Genomic DNA, 26417 nt, shown 5'->3' with positions numbered 1-26417 from the left:
TATCAAGCAAACCTTGATACCAAAATTGTTAATCCTCCACTGGCCTAAAATGTTGAGGTTTCCACCATTCAGTATTTTAGTTGATATGAGTTGGTCCACACATTATTTTGCAGTATCAAACGGTGTTCTGAGCAAAACTATAAAATGACGCATGAATGTTATCCTTTCGTCTGGTGCCAGTGGTGCAAGCTGAGCATATACCTCTTTCTAACTTGCTGTAAACAATATCCAAAACTGGTCCAAAAGTAAAGGATAATTGGTAAAGCATTGATACTCAGCAGAAAAAAGTTAAAGAAAGGAACAGACGTTGAAAATTAAATAACGAAGATGAAAAAAAAAAACAACAAAAATATACGTTTAAAATAGATAATGAAAGTATAAAATTGGAGACAATAAAAAAAAGATAATTCCGACCCCCCTCCAATCTAGATACAATTTTCGATATAAACGAAACTTTATGCTAACAGTAAAACCATTTGCATTCATCATTTTAAAAAGTGCAATATTTTAAGATTGTTTTTAAAATTATTTTTAATAACCTCAGTTCGAAATGCATAGTCTTTGGAAAGTAAAGATGAATACCTGTCGACTGTGTCCACTTTCAGTTAATGTCTCTCTTGTCTTACACAATGCGTAAGAATAGTTTCGTTTGGACTATTTTTTTTTAACATTTAACACGTGTGTGTTTCTATTGTTGATTATACATGGTTATTGATATCGTAAACAAGCAAACTTTTCATACTTTTTTTTAAATCTTAGGGTTATGTAATGTATTTAAGGTCCATAACGTTATTAACGATTATAAAAATAATATCTTTCTCTCGACTGGCAAGCACTCTTCATTGGTCTAGAAGGAAGTAGGTTTAAGTTGATAATATCAATCATTTTATAAAACAAGTGATATTGATTAAATAATCAATATGTTCGTGAAACATTAAAATGAGTGCATTTTCCTTTTGTAGTTTTGTAAACAATAATACGGAAACCTGATTCATTCAGAAATAGAAAATACACGGCAAACAAGACATTGTTCTACCACAGGAAACCAGTAAAAACATTGTTAGGAACAAACAAATATCTTGTTTTGCTAATGTATTTTCAGTATTAAAACACAGATTATGACTTTTTTTTACATATAAATGGAACATGAAGACATGATTTTAATAGATACTCGTTCCTAACGATCATTACCAAAATCATCAGACATGCAAATATCAGATTAATTCACGGTAACAAACTCACGACTAATTCATGGTGACATACTCAGACTAAGTCACGGTAACAAACTCAAAATTAAATCACGGGTAACCAACTCCTGATCAGACTAAGTCATGATAACAAACCCCAGACTAAGTCATGGTAACCAACTCCAGACTAATTCATGGTGACACACCCCAAAGTAAGTCATGGTAACAAACTCAAGACTAATTTATGGTAACAAACTCCAGACTGAATCATGGGTAACCAACTCCTGATCAGACTAAGTCATGATAACAAACTCCAGAATAAGTCATGATGACAAACTGCTGACTAAGTCATGGTAACACACTCCAGACTAATTCATGGTAATAAACTCCAGACTAAGTCATGGTGACACACTCCAGACTAAGTCACTGTAACAAACTGCTGACTAAGTCACGGTGACACACTCAAGACTAAATCACGGTAACAAACTGCTGACTAAGTCACAGTAACACACTCCAGACTAAGTCACAGTAACACACTCCAGACTAAGTCACAGTAACACATTCCAGACTAAGTCACAGTAACACACTCCAGACTAAGTCACAGTAACACATTCCAGACTAAGTCACAGTAACACACTCCAGACTAAGTCACAGTAACACATTCCAGACTAAGTCACAGTAACACACTCCAGACTAAGTCACAGTAACACACTCCAGACTATTTCATGGTAATAAAGTCAAGACTAAGTCATGGTGACACACTGCAGACTAAGTCACAGTAACACACTCCAGACTAAGTCACAGTAACACACTCCAGACTATTTCATGGTAATAAACTCCAGACTAAGTCATGGTAATAAACTGCAGACTAAGTCACGATAACACACTCTATACAAGACTAAGTCACGGTAACACACTCCAAACTAAGTCACGATAACACACTCCAAACTAAGTCGTGGTAACAAAAAAGAAATATCCATGCAGACAAAGAAACCATAGAATTAATATATGTTATAGAGGAAATACTTTTACAGCATACTCTGACATTTTCATCTCTCAAACCATACATTATTAAAGAGCTTGCCGAAAGTACGAGGAATTGTTTATACCATGTTTATGTTTCTATGTTACAAAGATTATCAGGGACAAGCGTCTAGCAGTGAACCCTTACCCAAATTGTTCACCTGGTCTATGCTCCGGTTATCCTGACGAAAAATATGCTACGCGTCAACTTATAGTGTTTTTGTCTATATTTTATATTAAATTTCACTGCTGATTATTATGGTGTATTCATAAGCACTATGAGAACAGATTTTATCACCGTGTCATATTTCCTGCCCTTTATCGTCTACCGCGGACGTAACATTTTACGAGCAATTCACTCGGTGTTTCAAAATAAAAGCAAAGGACGCTTATCCAACTGGTATACCTGGTCCATACTTCCAGTATCTAGTGGGTTAACTTTTGTTTCTTTTTAATTTTGTTTCTTTTGTTATTTCATGTTTTTCGTGGGTGTCTCTCTGTCTAGTTGTTGCCCTTGGGTTATATACTTTTGATTACTGTTCAAATGCTGGTTGCCTTGATACCCTTTGAAATCGTTAAGTGTTGTTTTCTCCCTATCCTTTACTTTATATTTTTTCTTTAAATTTGTAAATTTGTATATTGCTTTGTAGTTTCCCTTGACTTTACGTTAAAACTTCTGTTAAAATGGATTGTAATCCATTTCAAAGACCAAATCATTGAATACAAATGCAGCGCTTATTGTTATGTAGAATGTTATATTTCAGAATTAAGTACTTCTCCATCTAAGAATCGGGCAAAATGTATATAAGGTGTGGCACATGAAGGAAAAAACGCATAGATTTTATTGCATTAACCAATCAATCATACCTGATAACCACCAGAAATAACCATCAAAGCGTTTGTACTATTTGCCCTTTTAAGACATTGATAGGTCAAATTCAGTTGAAATGCACTATGGAGAAATGGCGGGAAAATTTTCCCGCACTCTTTCCATATATAAGCAGTCAAAAATATCTACGTTACAGATGCTTCAGGATAAACTTAAACTAGGTTTTTGGTTGTTTTCTAGATGTACTTAATATATTTTAGGCAAAAATGACTAAATTGGGGAAAATGATGTGCCACCCATTGCCGCCGGATTCTTACACAGAATGGTACTTAAAAGCATAAATTCATGACCATACTCTTACACTTGATTTAGTAGACTATAAGCCATTCCGTACATCTCGTCTTAAGTAACACAGCTCGTAATATAAGTCTACACATAGATCAATAGCAGCAACTTTACCCGATAATCAGGGGCATATTCAGTGCAAACAAAAACACTTTCTAGCAAATTCAACACTTTTTAAACCTCCTTTGAAAAGAGAGGTTTATAGTGATAATTGTTCTATCGTTTGTCCGTTCACTTTTTTTCTCTGCAAATACTAATATTCTTATCACACCCACCTGGTATTTGGACAAAGATTCATTTATGCTGGAATACATTTTGTAGATCAGAAAGTATCAATATTGGACGTTATCTGATGCATCAGTGAAGTTGAAAGGGTATGTGAGAGCACGTGGCTGAAGCTTAAAAAAGTTTCTTGAAAAGTATAGGATTTAAAGGAAAATGACATTTTTTTTTAAAGTAATGAAAAAAAGCAACGATCCTTAATTCTAGGTTTATAAAATTCAATCGTCATTATAACAGTCAGCTATTAGTTAATCTGAAAAATAAAGTTATTTGTGATATTTCCGATACTGGTGATAGATCTTGAGGTTCCCTGGACTGGATGTACAATGAACATTGAAACACTTGAGTGTGAATAGTTTGCTCTCGTCTTGCATTTATTGGAACTAGAAAATGAGGTGTAAATGCCCAACTGGGTACAGTTTTTCTCCAACTTCTGTCACAGCTATTCGATAGTTTGATGGAATTTTATGTAGAATGCCATATTGTGGAATTTTAAAGAGATATGTCGACTTTTGTCCAGTTTGAATCACATGTCTCGTTTTGTTCACCATTGATAAGATAAAATATCTATTCAAAATTATTGTTCAATTGTTGTGTACTTTTGCGTGTATATTAAAGATATTGTGTAAAACTGCACTGATGGGAAGTAGACCACGTAAGTTGGAAAAACTTGTGCATTATCCCCGTTTGTTCTTAGAGCTAATAAATATCGTTATGAACTTGAATCTTCTTTTCATCTTTTGTCAATATTCAAGGACATCATTTATTTAATAAAAGTAGTTACAATGCTGTTATTATCATGTTTCAAAGTTTTACTCACTTAAGTTAAGAAGCGATTGTAATTTCCGCTGTCTTGTTATGAAGTTACCAAATTCACTTACAAAATGCCTTTCATATAACATGATTTTATATAAAAGAAAAACAATGTATATACCAGGTATAATGTAACTTTCTTGGTGCTCTTACAATTATTTCGAAAAAAAAAATGTCAATTTTATTCGAATTGAGAAAGGAAATATCCGTATTGAAAGAGATTTCAATAAGTCAGTAAAATACCGCCATTTTGTATACTTGGTGATGTGTTACTCTGAGTGTAATAATCCGGAATGGATCCTCTCCGTAGTACAACAGGAAGATTATAGAGGAAAACAAACATACCTTGTTGCTTGACCTTCTTTTCTATTGGTTATAAAAGGATTGTTTATACATCTAATTAGAAAGGACATAAATTCGTTTTAAGTAGTAACAGTAATTGTTGCGGTTCAATTTTCATTCGTTTGATTTAGTTCATTTACACTAATTGTATATCACCGAGGATACGAAGGAGTCCTACTTATACCATAAACAACCAAGAATAACGTATAAATGTTAAACCTGTACCATCGAGATGTTCTGTGGGTTACCAACAGGGTTGATGTATGTAGTACTAGAGACAAATGTTAGGGGAGCGACAACCAATCTGTGGTTAATAGTTAATTGTAAAATCAGAAAATTGACAAAAGGATTTGCACATAATTCAAGTACATGTGAAGAAAACAATAACGAAAAAATATGTTGATTTAACGGAATTATTTAGGTCTCATGACTTCTTACTTTACAATTCAGTAGAAAAGACAAAATCTCTCATAAGTACAAGCAATCTAACTGAACTATATTTTGACAGTTCAAAGATGGCATGCATGTGTAAAGCGAAAACAAAATTAAGTTATCCTAACTTAAGTTGACTGCAGAAATATACAATAGAAACAATGAGATACCTCTCACGTAAAACGTTTTCGCGGCATTTCTTCTATTTTCATTCAGAATTAAGGTTGTCCTTTTTACTCAGCTTTTGGTTATGTATTTATGAAGAAAACTGGTCTCTATTATTATTTTATCATCCTTTTCCTTGACATCAATCAATGAACTCAAAAAAGGAAGCTTGTTTCAGTTTCCATTTACTTTATCTTTATGTGTTGACTTAGAAAATAAAGCACGTCTAACGTTGCACCAGTTTCAAGAAAGCAGAGGACGCTTACTCTACCGATGCACCTGGTCCATGCTCCAAGTTTTTAGTGGAGTCCGAGTTGCTCATTTGCTTTTGTTACTTTGTATGTATGATTTTAGTTACTTTATGTCTTTGTTGTGTATGTCTGTTTTCCATGCTTGGTCTTTTTCCCTGGATTACATTCCTTTGATCCGCTGTAACTTGGTTTCCTTGATTACTTACCCGTTCTAACCATCGACTTCGCTATACAACATTTTAAATGTCTAAAACGACTTTCCATAATTGAAAAGTATATTTTTGATTTGGATAGATTTATAAAAAAGTATGCACATAAGGCTTTTTATGTTAAGTTCTTTACCTTCATTTCCTTGGCTATTCTAGGAGCACAGATGGTATTCAACTTTGCTTACAATTATTCCCAAGAGGGTTCGATGAACGAATGTGTTTACAGTCTAGTAATAACTACAGTTTACAAAAGGTTGACTTAAAGTAGTAGCTTTTCCTTAAAACATTAAACATGTTGCGTTAGTGTATAAAATCAAAAGGAGAAAAAAAACTATTGGGAGGGGAATATTACTTTGTCACTGGTCCGTAGTCGAATGTTGTACCTTTACCTTTCTGCACTAATACTAAGTCACTCGTTGGTTATCACCTTAAGATAAAATTATCAGAACGTCATGTTTACAAAAATCAAGTGTTTCCTTAATGGTGGCTATGTATATACATGGTAACGTTTACCATTGTAATGTGGACTGATGATAAACTGTGTTAATCAGATAGAAAGACTGTATTAAATAACAAAAAACAAGTGGTTGTAAACAGTACAGTTTATGATAATATCTATATATAAGCTCCGACATATTACAAGTTAATCTCTGTCTGCTCTTGATTATTAGAAACACATTTTAGAGTCGAGTCCAATTGGAAAACATGCTTGCTTTTCAATCAAACCATTTATTTCTCCACGTGTTTTCGCTTTTTGAGAGATCCATTAGTAAACATTAACTGTTCTAAAGAATAATGCCTGAATAATGCTTTACTCACGGAAGCTCTAGAGTTTTGCAGAACAATGCCCGTGAATTCAGTTTGGTCCTAAATAACCATTATCATTTTTAGCTCTAATCGAATATCACTTTGTTGCACTTTTAGAATTTAACAGTCACGATCTTTGTTCCTAAGAAAATTTTACTGCAGACTTAGCTGATTTTACCTGGTTTTAGAAATAGTAATTGCATTGGCGAAAATAAACTGTAATTCTGTTTTTATCTTTCACCTGTTCCCACTGTTCGTAATACCTAATTAAAAAAAAAGAATATACATCTTCAATTGTAGTGGAAAAAATCGATGAAATAAATTTCTTGGCCAGCTTTACTTTAATCATGTCTTTGCCCTGTATTCACCTATTGTAAAGACTGATCATTTGCTACTTAACTTTTACAGTACAATCATATCGCAGAATGAAAAACGAACCAAAAGTATTTCACCTGTACACATGCGCAGAGCTATCTTAAACTAGAAATATAATATGATAGTATGAAATTTTAATTCATTTTCTAATAGCAATCTGTTCGATGATGATATTACATATAAATTTGGAATATATTAATACAATTACCTTTTAAAGGTAAGCATTTATTTACGTGAAGTTACTATTTTTTGTGATGGGATTTTGGACTTTTAAATTAATACAACGCTCATTAATGTAAGTACAACTTGCATATTATTACCAATTAATTAAAAAACTAATAGTAATTTTGGTCTGATGAAAACGTTTTTTGTTTCTTTGAGAGTTAACAGTGTACGTATGAGGCTTTCTGTTAGGTTTCTTTTTCGTTTACACCATCAAAAAGTAAACAAAGTAGGGGCCACTTCACATAGGCGTTCGGACCTAAAAAAATGAAAAAATAATAAGGGGCTGCTTCACAAAGGCGTTCGGGCAAGCCGAAATGGAACTTTAAAGAGAAGGTCTTATGCTGTGCATTTAGTATTTTTATTTTTTTTTTTCCAAAATAATTTATATTATTAATTCCACTCTGTACAAAAAGTCGTGTATCGTAAATCTTTGAGTTGTTGCGATGCAGTTAGGTATGTTGTCAAAGTACTATACTTAATAAGATGAAACAACTGAAATTTCATGTATTACTATACTAGTGTATTAGGAAACATACCATTTCTTTTCTTCTTGTATTTCATCATGTCGTTATCGACTGGTTTTTTTTACTACCTTAATACCCTTTCATCGAAGTTTTGCATCTACAAACGTTGTTACAGACGAATGAAAACATTGTGTGTTTAGTTTGTATTTCGTAATAAGTTTTTTTGATAATTACGAACTGTGTTAAACATACTTTTGTAATAGTAGGAGTGAATTAGATATGAAATGATTATTGCTAGGATTTGTGTTACACTGTATCTAAATTTATCTCGTGATGTATTTGTATATTAGCTTGTCATGAAGACAGCTGTTTCCAAGTAGAATAAATGTCAATGTACAAAAATAACAACCAACATATTGAACAGCATTTTTGCAGTTTAAAGTAGTATTATTTATCAACTTTTTTGCTCTAAAATAGTAAGTCGATATAAATTAGATTGTTTTTCGGACCTAACTTAAGTGCATCACAGAATAAAACTCACTACCAGCGTTAAAATACTACCAATAGAATTCCTAATATTGCTGTATTACTTCAAACAGTACTACATAGATACAAAAAAAACCAACAGATCAAACATTGTTTTTTTTGTTTATCAAACGTTCGTGGCAGTGATTTTTTTTCCCAATTTCTTGATTGACTTTAAGGTTTGTTGTCTGGAGTTCAATGCATACTCTTGCATTCTATTATACTTCAATTGTTTGCGACTGGTTAGTTGTCTAGAGTATACGTACCCTTCCCAAAAGACCAAACATATTGATGATAGAGATTACACCACACAAGCCACTTAAGATAAAAATATACCCCATTGCAAATAATACCTAAACGAGACTGAACTAAGAATAGGCAACTAGCAATTCTGATTAGTAAATATGTATAGTTTTTTTTTTTTTTTTTTTTTTTTTGTATTTTTGTCTATGACGTCATAACCGCGGTGTAAATGGACAACAAATCATACATGATACATTAAAAATATATTTAATAGTCCAATCCTGGAAACAATGAGTATTATAGATGTATATTAGTGTGACTATAACAAACATTGCACGGAAAATAAGATGGCCGTGGTCCTAACCTTATTTTCTTCTCGTATTTGATGGAAGTATATGATGATTAACTTGTATCGTTAGTTATTCTCTGTGTTGACCTATTTTCGATGGCGGGACTAAAATACATAGATTTGTTTCAAATATTATAAATCGTACATGCATATTTAAGGCTATTTTTATCATGGACTGAAACAAACCGATTTCAAGTAACTCACGTCAGCTGACTGAGATGATTGACAAACCTTTCAAAATAATATTTATAACGTGCTGAAAAGTTACATAATTATTTTCCCTTTACGGTTTTTATTTTGTTAATGGAAAGGTTATAAGTAAAATACATGTACATCATGATCTAAATTAATGATAGTGTCCTTGACTGCTGAAGGTCGACTTGAAAGTTTCGTGGTCAGCGTTAACCCCGCTTTCCTGTAGTCGATACAGGTCGGTCATTATCAAAATCAAAAACATACATAATGCGTCTTTATTTAGAAACATTCTTCGTGTTTGCATTAGTTTCTAGTTACATTGGGCTTGCATAACATATTTGATTTAGGACAGTTTCGATTTTGTCTCGATTATGTTTAGTATCGTCTAAACAAATACTTGTAGGGTTTAAGTACCCGGTCTTTATTTGGAAAATTTTAAACTGGCATGTTCAACTAAAACTTGTATAAATTGTACAGATAAAGTAAACAAATGGCAGACCTGGGTCCGGTTTTCAACCAAATAAAAGTTTCCTTTTCTATCAAAACTGCAGGTATATAATTTAGTGATCAATATACGATTGATTGACATGATGGTCAATTTGTGAAATGAAAGACCGAAATAAGCGATATCTTGATTCGAATAAAACCTTTTATTGACAAACGTTCGAATATTAGCCTAAATATGACCAAAACTGCCAATACAATACAAAGAACAAAAGTGCCCTAATACGGGACTTATCCGTCCAATACGGCTTTTACCCGTCCAATATGTCATATTGGCCTGATAAAATCCATATTGGCCTAGATGACGTATTGGACTAGTTAGTCAATTAAGGTATAATTGTGAAAAGTTTTCCATATTGGCAGAGTTATTGGTCATCGGCTTGCAATATTGGACTTCGGCTACGCCTTTGTCCAGTATGGCTAGCCTTGGACCAATAACTAAGCCCATATGGAAACTTTACGCAATAATACTATACTTTTAATTTTGTCCAAGCTAAAATTCAGAAGTGACCAATTTTTAATGCGGTACCCTGAAGCATACACTTGAAATTTGAACTCATTTGTAAAGTCTTGAATAAATGTTGAAAATTTTACTAAACAATGCCAGAACGAAGTAACCCTACCACCACTTAAACCGTACTATACATGTTCATCCAGAATCCATGTACTCAGTAACTTTGACTGTGGCTTTCAGTTATGACTTTAACTCTTAACTTTAACCTCACAAAAAATCCAAATTATTCAGCAACGAAAAACGTAAATATATTTTGATGAACAGATGAGAATACTATGGGCAGTAAGACAGTGGTTTGTCGTTGAATTTAATGAATGCATCGAATACCGGTCGAATCGAGTTTGTTTACAGGATTAATCAATCTACTCTGGTGCCAAGAAGTGTCTGAATTGATTACCTAGATACTTACATTAAATTGTTTTTACTTGACCGATCAATTCTATGTGCTTCCCATAGAAGTTATATAAGTGTTATATATTAATATATCTTCTGTCGTTCGTTTTTTACATTCTTTATTCTATCGTTACAGAATTAACTCACTGACCCGAGGAAGACCGAAACTGTCTATCGCTTAAAATTAACTTTTGTGATAGTAGATTAACGTGTTGATTTATGGTAGACACTAGTTCAAAGACGTTTACAAAGACAATGGAGATTATGTCTTGTTTTGGTCGAAGTTGTGATGAACACTTTAGACATTACATCAACCCTGAAGAAGCAAAGCGGGCGAGACAAAGAGATAAAGAAGTTACGAGAATACTCAAAGAACATCATAAACAAGAACTAAAAAAGCTGAAAATTTTGTTATTAGGTAAGACATATGTATTTTTTCTGTTGAAATTTAAATTTTAAAAGACGACACTAGCAAAACAAAACATCACTTTTGCTTTTATTACGAAGGACGAAAATTACTTTATAACAGTACAATATTTCAAAGTCTTATTATCACCTGCTGATCTTCGATGAGGCCTTGTTACTATATATAGTGCTCTTTTTCCATTTATAGTCTCTATTTCTTTAACTGTTTAAGACCTCCGATAACGGGTAAAGTGCTGAACTCTCATATATACCACTTGAATCTGTGGTCAACAACTGGATCTCTGGTTGAAATGCAAATATAAAGGGGGTGTTATAAAGGAAATAACTGGCATTGAAAATGAACTTAACTAATAAGTATGTACAATGTAAAAACATTTTGAAAAAAAAACTGTGTATATTCCTTTGCTTGTAGAAAACTGCTTATTGGACCTTCTAAACCGCCTGAATTTATCATTATATTTTGTCTTTTACGATGTCATGTATTTAGTTAGGAATTATTTGTGTCATTCTCTTGTAAAAGCTTGTGGTTCAGTGGGTGTTTCTTGTGATAAAGGCTGGATCTTATACGTTGTAATGAAAGAAATAAACGATCTTTTTTTCCCTTTGTCATAGTATAGATTCTATTTATTTTGTCTACTACATGTAGCTACTTCAACATTTGTAATTCTTTGTTCTCTATCTTATTATTTCCTGCAGTAAATAACATATTGTAAAAGTACATTAGATATCTTAATGCTACAATTACATGTAATCAATTTTTCTATTAACTTGACAAGATGTTACATTATTTTCTCATCCAAAGTCGAGTAAGCTGAAACGTCACTTCAGTCAATATGTTGAAATTGTCGAATTTGTACTGTGTCACCTAGATATCATTTGTACTAAAGGTACCAGGTTGTCCCCCAGAGCCCGTTAGTTGGGTTTATTCAAACAAAATCATACCATTATAATGAAAACAAAACCGTAAACAACCTATCTGTTATTAAAACAGAATGCCTTCATACGTCATATTGTGACGTCAAAATAATATGATATGTTCCCAGTACAATAAAACAGCACAAATGAATTTTCTTGATTTCCAAGTCAAGGACTTGTTTTGATAGAGATAACGTACTTTTACACGTTCGTGAGATAAAGATACGCTTTAAATTTTAAATGACCGGTGATTTATGTAAATTTAATTTACGACAAGTTGACAATATTAACACAATTTATAGAAAATTCAAAGGTGACAAAACAAACATTCTGAGTATATGTAAACTATATATTGTTCATACCAATCGATAAGTTCTTAAAACATTACATGTAATAAGGATTTAAAAAATCCCCAAATGTGTACTAAGTGTGCTTTTTTCAATTATTACATATTGTCTGTTCAGTTTAAAAGTACTTACTAAGCAAAGTTCATTAAAGTACAGAAGTAAGAGATAGGTCTAAATGTATGTACATTTATTATATAGCATGCAATATATCCCGGTATTTGCACGCAAACTTTCATTCGTATCCGGAAAAATTCGGAGACGTTCCGAATACGTTTTTAAATTTATTGCACTGTTGTCGTCTGCTAAAAAAATGGCTGAACGGGATATGTTGACAGGTTGTTATAAAAAATGGCAATGACCTCTTCATATGGGTCAACATATTTCTGTGTCTGGTGACAGTTATTGTGATTCCATTTTTTCTTTCAAATAATACAAACAAAAATGCATTCCTTTCAATTTTACTACAATTTATCAAACATTCATAAATTCATATTGCACTAGTTCATATATTTATTATGCATCATATTTGAACTAGTGCAATAAAACACATACAACGTTGTCAAATGCATTATTTTCAACAAATTAGTATGATGTTAACTGAAATCTTTATTACTATATAATAAAAGGGTTATTGCATGAATACTGGCGAATATTGTCCCTCGCAGAATATTATATTGCACATCATATTGGGACAGTGGTAGATGATCTCAGACATTCACCACTACCATCTGTTTAATTTACCAACTTAGCTGCCTTTGTTCATTCTAATTTTAGTGCAGTTGCAAGCTCTTTGTCAATTGTTGACGTTTGACCTCTGATCTATGGCCTGTCGTTCATAAAAATAAATGATTATGAGATTTCAAAAAATAATACCGTAGACAATATTATTTAATATTAACACATGCTTCTCAATTTTTCAGGTACCGGTGAATCAGGGAAGAGTACCATCACAAAACAGATGAGAATTATACATATAAACGGCTTCGATATGCAGTAAGTAATTTGTTAACAATATGTACATGCATCTATCAAAATAAGAAAACAAAATTCAATTGTGCCTTGTCAAAGTGTCAGATGTATATCAATTAATTTGTAAGACATAGTTACAGATATTTGATTGACGGTAAGTACACACCCAAAATAAGGAAGATATAAATTAGCTGACATCGTGAAACCATGTATGTTTTCAACAGTAAAAGTAAATAATGGACAACATGTTTGCAAATACCATTTATTTGTGTAAAAATATGTAATTAGATGACTTTAGAATAAACCACTTTTATCGTATTATGTTTATGATGAAATAACTATGAATTAGTTCCTATAATGTTTCATACACCTTTATTTAAAGTAATACGATTATAGAAACAAAAAAACTGTTTAATTAAGTCGGTAAACATGTGAATAAAACTGATGAAGGCCTTGTTTTGTTTAGTGACATGAAAACCAAATCACAAGAACCCAACAAATGCCGTCTTCAGGGGACTACACAAAGTTATAATCCTGGCATGGGTCTCAAGAGATTACAAATTTGCATCTTAATTACAGTAAGTCGAATCGGCTTATCAGTATATAAGTAGCAGATACTTGCTACGCCTACTGAGGTTTGATAAGCTAGTGCTCGTTCGTTTTAAGGCTGATTCGTACGTGCTAAATCTTTTTATATTTTCTCACGTGTAGGATTCTTGACATTCGCTACATGTGTATGTTATCATTTTTCCCTAATGACAAAATATTTCTTTTGTCGTTTATAGAGAGAGATTGGAGAAGATCGCAGACATAAAACGCAACATAAAGGAATCGATTGTGGTAGGTATCTATTTTTCATTTTGTTTTGCTATTCAAATTTATGTACTTACTAGATTAGATACTGCATATGAAACATAGTTATAAATTTAATGTTTTTGGATTTTTTCGGTAATGAGAACATAATCAAATGATTAGCAAGGTAAACAATAGAGAATCCGTTGGTACCAGGGCAAAATATACTTTGTTTCTGTCAGTTGCTAGTAATACAGTGTCTTTCTTTGTGTCTTAGGTTTTAGTCTTAGCAATGCAACAACTGGGTATCTCCCTGCACGATAAACAAAGTTGGAAGAGTCTTGAGTTCATATTGGAGGAAGCAGGAAACCCAATGATTCAACATACAAAAGAGTTTGCAGTCCATGTTCGACAGTTGTGGTCAGATCAAGGTGTCCAGGAGTGCTATACCAGATCCAACGAATTCCAGTTAATTGATTGTGCGCAATAGTGAGTATAGTTTTTAGAAAGTTGTAAAACTACAAACTTTTTTAATTTCTGTTTACGAATGATTTAGGTTATGTGCGGTCATTGTACTCTGTAATCTGTGATATTATGTTGAATTATATGTATTAATTGCGTAATATATTAGAATGTTAACACTTAAACCATTAACTTGCACGAAAACACCATAATTTGCTGTTTGTTGCATGTAATTTTGTAAATTATTGGCCTTTTTTCCCATGTTTTCATGTCAAAAAGTTTATTTTTTATTATAAACGATTGTTTATGCTTTAAGTTTTATGAAGGGCAACAGTATCTATTTTCATTATGTTGTTTTTAAGTTAATGGTCAAGGTTATCCAAACTTGGTGTTGAGAAACGCAAATCAGTCCTTAAAATGCGAAGTTTTAAATCGTCTATTATGGGGCGAATATTATGAGATTTTTACCAACTTTTTTTTAGGTTATTCACATGAAATTTTACACAAAATGAGAATTCTTGTGTAACCATTTGTCTTTGATTTCAGTTTTCTCGACAAAGTTGATGCTGTCTACAGTGAAGACTATGTACCTTCGGATCAGGATATTCTTCGATGTCGAGTGATGACTACTGCCATACAGAACATTGAATTCAATGTTCCTGATGGCGGTAACCAAGTCCGGTTTAGGTAAGTCCGTAACAGGTGCTGTAATTTTTATGTCACTTCAATTTTGTCGAATATAAATCCAACATATCAACAGACCGGTTAATTAGACATCAGAGCAGCTGTTAAAATTAATCCAACAGTTTAGTCGGTAATCATAGATATATGAACGATTTTCGTCATTAGAATATATTTTAAAATAACATACATTGAGCTAACAATGATGGAAGATAAATATGCTCTTTTTTTTCTCTGCAGCGTGTTTGACGTCGGTGGTCAGCAAGGGGAACGGAAGAAGTGGATACAAGTCTTTGATAGCGTTGCTGTAATATTATTCATGGTTGATTGTGGTAGCTTTGATACAACACTGAGAGAAGATCCAACAAAAAATCGACTACTAGAAGCATTAGAAATCTTTGAACAAGTCTGGAAAAATAGGTAAATAAATGTTTAGTGTAGCCATCAGTACAAAGTAATCTCATATATATGTCTAAAGAAAACCGTTCCTACTAAGACTTCAAAGGAATTAATTGTGGTGACACTATTTCACTATTTTTTTCTAAAATGGTCTGTATGATACCTGTTATAAACCTACACTAGTCAAGTCAATAACCCGTATAGACTTTCCTTTTTTCAGATTTTTAAGGAATGTATCAGTGCTGCTTTTCTTGAACAAGATTGATGTACTGGCAGAAAAAGTTTCTAAAGGAAGATGCATAGCAGACCTAGTGAAGAAATACCCACACATATTTCCCGACTTCGACTCATTCCATGCTTCAAGTGAGTACTTAAAATAGTCTGTTAGATGTTAACACTGCCTCTTTCTACTCTTTCTATACTCATAACTGACATTCTACAAAGCTGTGGATAAAAATCTTTATAGCTGACTCCTCCATAAACCTAGATATACTAAACGAAGCGACAATTGTATTGCTCAGAGATATAGAATTAACTTTATTTGAAGTAAAACTAGTTCAGAATCATTAAATGATAGTTCATTTTAACTTTTATTATCCTCAGAAGGACTAGGAGATTTTATTACGCAGTAAAGCCGCTTATAACGTTATTATATTAATGATTATTTTATTCTCACTTAAAACATGTAATATAAACTGAAAGTTATATTTATATTTATATTTTCTTTTCAGACAATGAGAAAAATGAGTTTCTTGACTCCTTTGCAACAACAGAAGAGAAAAAAAAGAAAGGACGCAGCAATTCTCGCCCAGACTTTCACCCGGATGTTACCAAAACTGCGGTTTACATCAAACATTTGTTTATGGTGCGTAAACCAAGCAATTTACTTTTCCTTGGTTAAAATTAAAATTCAATTTAAACTTTTGTCAAAGTCCTTCATAAGTGAGATGTTATTATTGAACTGAATTAAATACCATACGGACTTAAAAAAGCATCTGCTTACACTTTATAAACATTAAGTTTACAATACAATAGAAATTTTTAAGGCTTTACAAATTATTATCGCTAAAAAGGTAACAAGACATGAAATTAAAAATCCTCTCTTTCATTCTTTCAGAAAGTTGTCAAAGGGGAGATAAATCTTCAACATCGGTCAACGAAACAGGAAAAGGACTGGCACCAGCATCATAGTTGTGAATATTATTACACATGCGCAGTTGATACGAACAATATTCAGAGAGTTCTTAATGGATGTCGGACGTTGATTATAAGAAAACATTTGGAGAGATTTGGCATCATTTGAGATACTATATTGGTATTTCTATACATTTTTGGTGCTACTCAAGAGTCACAATATGTGCAATATTTGAGTCTAAATATTTGAAATGGTAGAGTCTCAATGCAAGAAATCTGCATAATAGTGTTGTCTTATCTATGGTGTCATCAATGACGATGTAAAAGTGCGCGGTATAACCAATAAAGCCGCTATTGATGATGCGCAAGAGTGTCATATAATTTCAACCATCATTGACGATACAAGTATGTGACATTTGAGAAATGGTACTTTGGTTACAATGTTCATATGCATCTGAAAATAAGTGGTACCATTACTGACAATGTATAAAAGTGCCGTCCTTGTGAACGCACTTTGGACACAATGTTTTCTTTGTCGTTCAGCTGTGATATTTTAAACTTACATAATTATATTAAGATATATATCTTTGAGTGTACGCGCTATTGTATGTATGTGTGTGTGTGGATTGATAGGAGCCATTGTTAGAGGGTTGAAGTTGAATTACCAGAGTGCACAAGAGTTTGGAAAACATACTTCATTTATACTATCTGTTTTTTCCTCATCTACGTCCTATTTATTTATAATCATTTTACACTAGTCATTTTCATTAGGCTATAACGTGAACAAAGTATAGAAGTGTCTCTCTAAACCAGTTATAAGTGTTGGTTATTGAAACATATGTATATATCATTCATATTTTTAACACCAACAGTGAAAACTTTTGGGTGAAAACTTATGCTGTGCGGAAAGTTTCAGTATGATCTGTTAAGCCCGATTTAATCTTTTATTCAAAACGCATCATATTTCAAAACCATTAAATGAAAAAATGAAATTAGATATTAAATATATATATATATCGTTGGGAATTTTTCAGACCCTTTTATAAGTTTACGTTATCTCCCCTGTATCAATTTGATCCGATGGAGCAGTGTAGCGAATAGAGTCGTCACATTCTGAGACGTTTTATAATATTGATTTGTTGTGACATGCATCATTAATTTGATCCTCTATCCTACATAATAACACCTAGATGAACTGTCCCATACTACCATACATCGTGTACTAAGTTACAGCTCTAGATTAATCCTACCAGGAGGAATGACCCGGCCAGCGAAAGCTATATTTTTATATAGCCTAGCTGGCCAAGTGGTCTAGGGCGCTGGACTTAGTGCAGGCGGTGTTGCCATAGATGTCACAGCGGTACGAGTTCGAGTTCCGCGGAGGGAACGACCAAAAATTTGCTTCGCAAATTTGACAGTTCTAACATCGTTGGGAATTTTTCAGACCCTTCTATAAGTTTACGTTATAATCCCTGTATCAATTTGATCCGATGGAGCAGTGTAACGAATAGAGTCGTCACATTCTGAGACGCTATATATATATATATATATATATATATATCTCACGTCTCAGAATATATATATACGAAATTGTATTATATCATATTAAATCATTAAGTTCAGAAATTTAAGTAAATTTTCTTTTTTCACGCAGCTGAAATTAAACTACGCCTACTTCTTGAAGTTTTGGTTCATGGAAATCAAAATAAACTAATATACTTGATGACTGGGTGAATTCTTTCCTTGTTAATTGGTTAATTCAAGACCTGCAGATTTTTTTCCCTTCTGAGTAGACCTTGCGTCAATAAATGAATACGAAGTTGGTGTCATCATCCATTTTTATAAGGTGTGAATTGTTTTGATAGTCTCTACATTGAGTTTCCAAGAATCATTATTTCATACATCACAAGGAAAGAGCGTGGCGCCAACTGTGTATGTGATCTAATATAATTGATGTTTTGAATGTCTCTTGTTATTTTTAACATTCCTTGATGTTAAATTTGTTAAGATTAAAAAAAAAAGCTTCAAATAAAATTTGAAGAAAGTTGAATTTGTGTTGTTTTCAATCATATTACATGTTCCCTTTCATCATATTTTTACACCTAGTACTCCTATTATAAATTTCCTAGAATAGAAACTATTATTATCCCATTATATGTCAGGTGATACATGCTATTAATGGAGTCCTATATATATATATTCACATAATTTACATAATCCATCAAGGTATGATATATTACCAGACCAGTGAAATACAAAAATATAAACATCAAGCTCATACCTGAAAAGAAATTTTTATAGTTCTAGAACATTATAAGTTAAGCCTTTTGTTAAACAATACATTACACACGGAAAATTGCATAGATATAAAGCTGGTTTTGTTTAAGTAGAGTATTGAAATTTAAGTTTTTCAAAATTGAAGTTAAGCTTCTCGAAATAGTCATTTTCCATGAAAATATAAGATTTACATTCCACTGATAGGTTATTTAAATCCACATTTTCAGTCCTTGTAGGAGTTGAACTAAGCATAACAACTTATCATATACATGAGATAAGTAAAGATCATGGACACTCACGGGGAGAAAAAATACAATAATTACAATTATATATACCAATGACTGGATGGCAATAAGCACCACCTTGTCCACCCGTCTTCCGTCCATAATTCATCCTTCCTAATTTCGTCGCAATTATGGATGGAATGATTTCAAATTTGATAGATAAGGCATACGTTGTCGTTGTCTGGGTTTTTGTTTGCTGTGCGATATCAACTTCTGACGAGTTTTGTTTTTCAAACTTCAAATAATATAATTCTGCTTTGATGGCATCATGCTTATGTTCTTGCAGGGTCTTTCAGCTGAGTATTTATATTTGTATACGATGACTACTTTCCTCTATATGATTGAAAATGCTGTTCAACTCTAAACAAGTCTAATTAAATCTACATTTTCCAACAAAATTTCAAACCAAGGAAATTTGGTTTCACTGGTAAAAAAAATTCTGAGTCTTAGTAATAAACACAGAGAAAATAACTAACAACTTTTGACAGAATACTAGGTATTAAATTTGTTGTATTTTCGGATAAATAAAACACTTGTTAACATCATAACTTTACGTGTACTATTAGAAATATTTTATAAATACGCAGGAACGATAACTTGTGACGTCATTGTTTCATACGCCTATGACATTACAGCACATAAATCCAGGTTCAGTTATCTATTTAACATTTAAAAAATAATATACCAATAAGTCGTTTACGTGGGTAAGCTAAAACGTTCAGTTAGTATTCTGGCCTCTGTGTGTATTGTTTTGTTTCGGTGTTTATAGAAAAGCAGATGACGCTTACCCTACCAGTGCACCTCGTCCATGCTCCTAGTTTTTAGGGAGTTTGAGTTGCTCATTTACTTTTGTTACTTTGTATGTGTTATTTTGTGTTTGTAATGTCTGGTCTTTGTCCCTTGATGACATTCTTTTCATTTCTGCAAGAATCTTGGTCCCCTTAATTACTCTTTTCAATTTCAGCTTACCATTATATTGCTGGAGTATATAGGGGCAGGTATGTTTAATGTTGTTTTGGGGGCATCTGCAGCCTGTTCTATGACGTGAAGGTTTCCTCGTCGCTCATTGAAAATACATTTGGTGGACTTTAGCTGACATGGTTTCAAACTTTCCGGTTTTTACCCTGATATTGTCATTTTTCATACGAACTTTCCTTTTGAATATTCCGTTCGACTCTTGCTTAGAGTTTATCATTTCGGTAATTTTGTTATTATCCTTCATAATACCATACACTCTTTTATGCGGTACGTGAACATATGTTTCAGACGTTTTACGGTGTCTTTTATAATTTTATCGATATGATGTGTCTGTTTTCATTCATTTGCTTTCATCACGAATTTATAAATTGATATGGTGTGGCTATTTCTTTCGTTATATTTCATCATGAATATCGGTGAAAAAAACCGAAGCGTCAGCATTGGGTTGATTCTAATATGTCAAAATAAAAAAAAACATGGCCTAAACGTGATCACATGTAAAAAAGACTTATTACACAATGTAACGAACCCGAATAAAATAAAAAAAACAAAACAAAACAAAACAAAACACAAGACATAAAAAAAAACAAAATCACTAGCATCATGAACTACAACAAAAAAAACGTGAGTGACATCAGGTGCCCCGTAATGGTAAACATTTGTTGCTCTGTTAGCGTCACCCACCATATTGCAAGTGATTATAATCCGGTAATAATCTGGCAACAATGATGAAATATCAAAATATTAATGTCTATTCCCTTCATTACTCTCATCATTAATCTATCAATTGATATGGTGTTTTTATTCCCCTCATTACTCTCATCATTAATCTATCAATGGATATGGTGTTTTTATTCCCTTCATTATTCTCATCATTAACCTATCAATGGATATGGTGTTTTTATTCCCTTCATTACTCTCATCATTAACCTATCAATGGATATGGTGTTTTTATTCCCTTCATTACTCTCATCATTAATCTATCAATGGATATGGTGTTTTTATTCCCTTCATTACTCTCATCATTAATCTATTAATGGATATGGTGTTTTTATTCCCTTCATTACTCTCATCATTAATCTATCAATTGATATGGTGTGTCTATTTACGTCATAAGTCTCATCATGAACCTATCAATAGATATGATGTGTCTATTTACTTCATTACTCTGATCATGAATCTATCAGTTGATATGGTATGTCATGTCTATTCCCTCCATTAGTTTCATCATAACCTATCAATTGATATGATGTGTCTATTTACTACATAAGTTTTCATCATAATCCTATCATTTTGTATGGTGTGTCTATTCCTTTCATTAGTTTCATCATAATCTATCAATTGATATGGTGTGTCTATTCCTTTCATTAGTTTCATCATAACCTATCAATTGATATGATGTGTCTATTTACTACATAAGTTTTCATCATAATCCTATCATTTTGTATGGTGTGTCTATTCCTTTCATTAGTTTCATCATAATCTATCAATTGATATGGTGTGTCTATTCCTTTCATTAGTTTCATCATAACCTATCAATTGATATGATGTGTCTATTTACTACATAAGTTTTCATCATAATCCTATCAATTTGTATGGTGTGTCTATTCCTTTCATTAGTTTCATCATAATCTATCAATTAATATGGTGCGTCTATTCCATTCATTAGTTTCACCATGAAACTATCAATTGGTGTGGTGTGTATATTGCTTTATTAGTTTTCGAGCTACAAGACAGTTATATTCATTCAAACATGATACAGGAGTTCCCATTTTTAAAGTACTTACTGTTATGTCGACATTATCATTTTAGCTCATCAGTTTATATGCAACATGTTGGAATACTTCGTAATACTTTCAAGACCGTTAGATTTCACGAGTGATTCATGTATGCAGCAAACGTGTCCAATTAGTTTCCACCGTTTCATACCATTTTTATATCTGATGGGAAGATAAGAATAATCTATTACACCATAAATAGTCCACGCTATCCCTTGTAATTAACATCAAAACTGAATATTTTGTTTACATCAAAGACACTCATCATTTTTACATAATTTTTCGTAAAAGTAAAACATGATCAGCGCTCTATGAACATTTACTTTGATTACTATGTATTAAATACGTAAACGTATGAAATATATTTATATATATATATTTGCTATCATGGCGATTGTACAGGTTCCACATTTGACGACAAACAAATCTGAATTGGGGTTTTATGAAACTGTTGTGCAGGAAAACAAACCAAAAAAAGATAGAAGAAAAATGTATTTATTGGCTCAAGATGAGAAAAAAAGCCCAGAAAACATAAAGAAAACAGAACATATCTTGCAATGAGCAAAAACTCAAACTATAAGTTACATACAATTTTTTAAGCGTCTACCATAAAATCTGGTACCAACCAAGTTGAAATCATTCGTAGATTTACCCAACAATATCTAAAAAACATTATACAATGATGAACCAAGGCTTTAGCCGGAGTACACCATCAAAAATAGTCATCAGTATAATCACAAACCTTTCAAGGAAAAGGGGAATAACCCTATTTGTTTGTAAAATAATTCAATTCAAAATAAGTTATCCTCAATCGAAATATATGGATGTTAAAAAAAACGGAGACAAACGTGGGTACGGATGCTTCCGTACATGTTAAAGGTAAAAAGTTAAATCCTACTCAACTTTTGAGAAAAATATATTCCTGTTTTTTTTTTTGCTAGGTGAGATTTGTTTCAAATAAAACTTTTTATGATGTCTTGTAAATACAAAGGAATAGTAACAAACAAATGGTAATAAATTTATGTAACTATCCCAAAATTTATACTAAATTTGAAAAAAATAGACTCGACCACCACTAGGAAAAGCAAATAACAGAAATCTGACAGTTCTCAAACTCTGTAGAGTCTGGTTAAATAACTTTATATATCACCCGCGAATGTCTAAAATTTCTCTGTCTTATCTCCTCAGAGGCGTTAGATTCTCAATTTTCAGACCTTTATCGTGACCAAATTAGCACATTTGCAAAATTTATTGCATGTATGTAAATTTGCACTTGGTCGGTACCACTTGGGTGAGTAATTTGATTTACAAATTGATTTGCGAATAGATTTGCATGTTAACGGATAGCAAATTTATTTCCCTTTGTTTCATCAATAAAGTGAGAATTTATTTCGGGTAAAAATAAACAAGGATGCATTTTTTGTCCTGTAAAAATTGTCTTTTTAAATGAATATGAGTTATTAAAAAATGCTACTGAAAAGAAAGCTGGAAGAGCAGATGATGTGATGAATGAAGATGGCAAATCTTATATTCATATATTGTTTCATTGTTTTTTTGGTTTTTTTTTTCTGCAAATATTTTTTAATGTGTTCCCGGTATTCACGTAAGTTTTTTAAATCTAGAATAAGCTTTTTTTTCTCATATATCTTGAGATGCTCTTGGTCGTGTCAGGTGTTCTATTATGTTATAAACCTGAATGGTAGCTACGAGTCTTTTGATATGAAATAAGGGTGATGTTTTAGATAATGGTACTTAAAACAACTGCTTACATGCATCTTGTTGTGTAATTTTAAAGATACCACACCTACGCCGGTTTTGTGCAAAATAAAATAATTATTATTAATACAAGTATGCATAAAAAGATTTACCATGCTCATTCTGATCAATATACACGTTTATGTATATATATAGGTACAGTGTTTACATGTATATTTAGAAGCCAGTGTTCACATCAGTTAGTCTAAGGTTGCATATGTATTTGATTGATACAATGACTAAATTCTGCTATTATTTTAACGAACAATTAGAATTCATCAGCAACTAGATTTTTTAAACCTTTTCTAATGTTTGCACTTTTGGGGAAATTTGTAAAAATTTGATCACATACATTACTATTGATGTCGGGGCCGTTCATGCATGGATTTTTTAAACTTATTGAAGGCCTTTTGGTGATCTCTGAAGGTATTTACTATTTTGTATGAAGTTTTTACACTGGTACATATCCGTTTCTTTTTCTATGTACGTAAATTTTCGTCATTAGAATTCCCGACAGAATGTTCCAGTCATCCATGCATGTTTCAAACAGCATAGAACGGCGCTGAATTCCACATTTTAACAAAACCAGCGAATTGACCAATCAGCTACCGTAATTTTCTCAACTGTTACCCATGATACGCGACTGATTGCCCATGTTTAGCTTTTGATTATTCATTCCGTCTCTCATGCGAAATGGAAATGAATGGGGCATTGTGTTGTCGTGAGACAAAATTAAGCACATTTCACGTGAATTAATTATTTGAATATCTTATTATTCTTTTTCATTTTTATTTAATTAATTTATTTATTTATTTTAAATGATCATTAAGCCAGGAAGCTATAATACAGTAAGACAATGAAAACAAGCTATTTGATGATGAGTTATGTCTTCATTAAATGCGATAACACCCCGAGGAACTTTTATTAAGAAACATGAAAGATATTCAGCGCCTTTTTTCAACATTTTATTATTATAATTACAATAAGACTTGTTTTATCTTTATATTACTATATCTTTTTAATGGTAAGCGGAACATTTTTTAGAAGTTCCTTTTCTTATTTTCCATTTCATGCCTACTGACACGTGCTAGACACATTAAATGAAAACAAAATCGCACCTGCGTACAGATATTTAATGGCGTTTTACAACATTTTCTTTATAACATTGCACCAATGAGGCCATCTTCGTAATTTACAATTTATGTCATTCAGATTTACATCACAACAAACACAACAAACTACTGTTTCAGTTTATGAATAAAGGCACAAAATAAGCGGTTAAAAATAAGACTATATGTATTCGTCTTGTGATGTTTGAAAAAAAACATCGTTTTTTATAAATCATATAGCAATACAGTTCTACTTAAAAACAAACAGTAGCACGTAAACGTAAGTAATAATAAACCTTTAAATCATCATACAATCTTTTTAAATATTAGTTCAGATGGCGATGATACGTAGATGTATTAAACATAAAGTTTGATCTCGTGGAAAGTGGTTTTTTTAAAATAAAAGTATCAATTGGGGAAAAACGAAACCTCAATGTAATGTGAAAGTGTTTTCATTTTTTAACGCACTAATACATGTATAAGGTAAGAGGAAATCACGCAGTTTTTTTAGTTGTTTTCTTCCGAGTTCGGATGCTGAACGCTATTTCGTTTCCTCTTTCCTTTTAACTTTTGATATTAAAAAAAGCCATGACATTTCTCCCCCATTAATTTCCAGTCACACATTTCATTATTGCTCATCTGTTTAAGATACTATATAATTTTCTACAATATTTAAAATTTCTAGGGGTTATCTCGCTTAGCTCCTGTTGGATTTCATTTCTCATTTGAGTTTTTTCGTTTTCTCACTAAATTTGTGAGATTTCCTTACCTCAATCACGGTTTGAGACAGAACACGTGCGCTTTCCAGTGAAAATTAGCACGCTTGGATAAGGTGTTCATGAAAGATAATTATTTTATTTAAAAGCAGAAAATAACATATTTTTATCTGTGTTTGGTACTGTAGAAGTTAGTTTTCAAATATATTGTGAATATCTTTTCACTTATATCTTATTCTATTGTGTATATTGACATATTGCCATTTCCACTTTTATTGTAAGTAATCATGCATTGGCCGACAAGAAACCAGGTAGTTTAACATAAGAATGACCGACAGACAAACAATTGTTATGATACATACTGTAACAACAATAACGAAATAAAGGAATGGTCGTGGAGCATAAGGGGCCAAGAATAAAAAATGAAACTGAAAATGGGCACATTAAGAGTCATATGTTCACGAATGTTTTCCACACCGGAGTCCGACTGTCCCCAGAAATTACAAATATACCAGTTTAGATATACCCTAAAAATATGCAAATGATCACAACAGGCTAACCATTCGAAGACAAAACATCTAGTTCATATGATTATTAAAAAATCGAGACAGGAAAAAACTGCAGAACTGCAGAAAATTAATTTGTAGACATTATGAAAATCCATCATATATAATCTGTTTGTCAGAAAAGAATATTTTTCGAAAAGACATGGATATCGGAAATAAAACTTTTTAGGCAGCGTATGAGACATTTTTGTCTTATTACCTTGGTCTAAAAGCGTGTCTTTAAGGCATCTTAGAAAGTCAGAATAGTCGCTACTAGATCTGACATACCTTAACAACTGAGATTTATAAACACCAGGGGAAGCTAGTATATCACTGCAAAAAAGGGAAGTTTACATTTTTGAAAATCAAAATCGTTTT

The 26417-nt window shown here is 32.2% G+C and overlaps 1 protein-coding gene across 2 annotated transcripts; it reads left to right on the top strand.

The window, feature by feature from the left end:
- Nucleotides 1–7138: 7138 nt before the first annotated feature.
- Nucleotides 7139–18647, top strand: LOC148611064 (guanine nucleotide-binding protein G(s) subunit alpha-like). Of its 2 annotated transcripts, none has more exons than XM_088591166.1 (10): nt 7139–7277; nt 10609–10890; nt 13081–13153; nt 13915–13969; nt 14199–14410; nt 14930–15070; nt 15305–15484; nt 15684–15826; nt 16195–16328; nt 16581–18647. In XM_088591166.1, the coding sequence occupies exons 2-10, from the start codon at nt 10692–10694 to the stop codon at nt 16764–16766; spliced, it is 1323 nt and encodes a 440-aa protein (XP_088447292.1). In that variant the 5' UTR covers nt 7139–7277; nt 10609–10691; the 3' UTR covers nt 16767–18647. The 2 variants fall into 2 exon arrangements, with proteins under 2 accessions (XP_088447292.1, XP_088447293.1); XM_088591167.1 differs by having other exon boundaries at nt 7216–7355.
- The last annotated feature ends 7770 nt before the right edge of the window (nt 18648–26417 follow it).

The sequence above is a fragment of the Perna viridis genome, chromosome 7 (assembly GCF_037379345.1).
Source record: "Perna viridis isolate PV_CMFRI_1.1 ecotype Kerala chromosome 7, ASM3737934v1, whole genome shotgun sequence".
Classification (NCBI taxonomy): Eukaryota; Metazoa; Mollusca; class Bivalvia; order Mytilida; family Mytilidae; genus Perna; species Perna viridis.
This window is presented reverse-complemented; position numbering and strand designations above follow the sequence as displayed.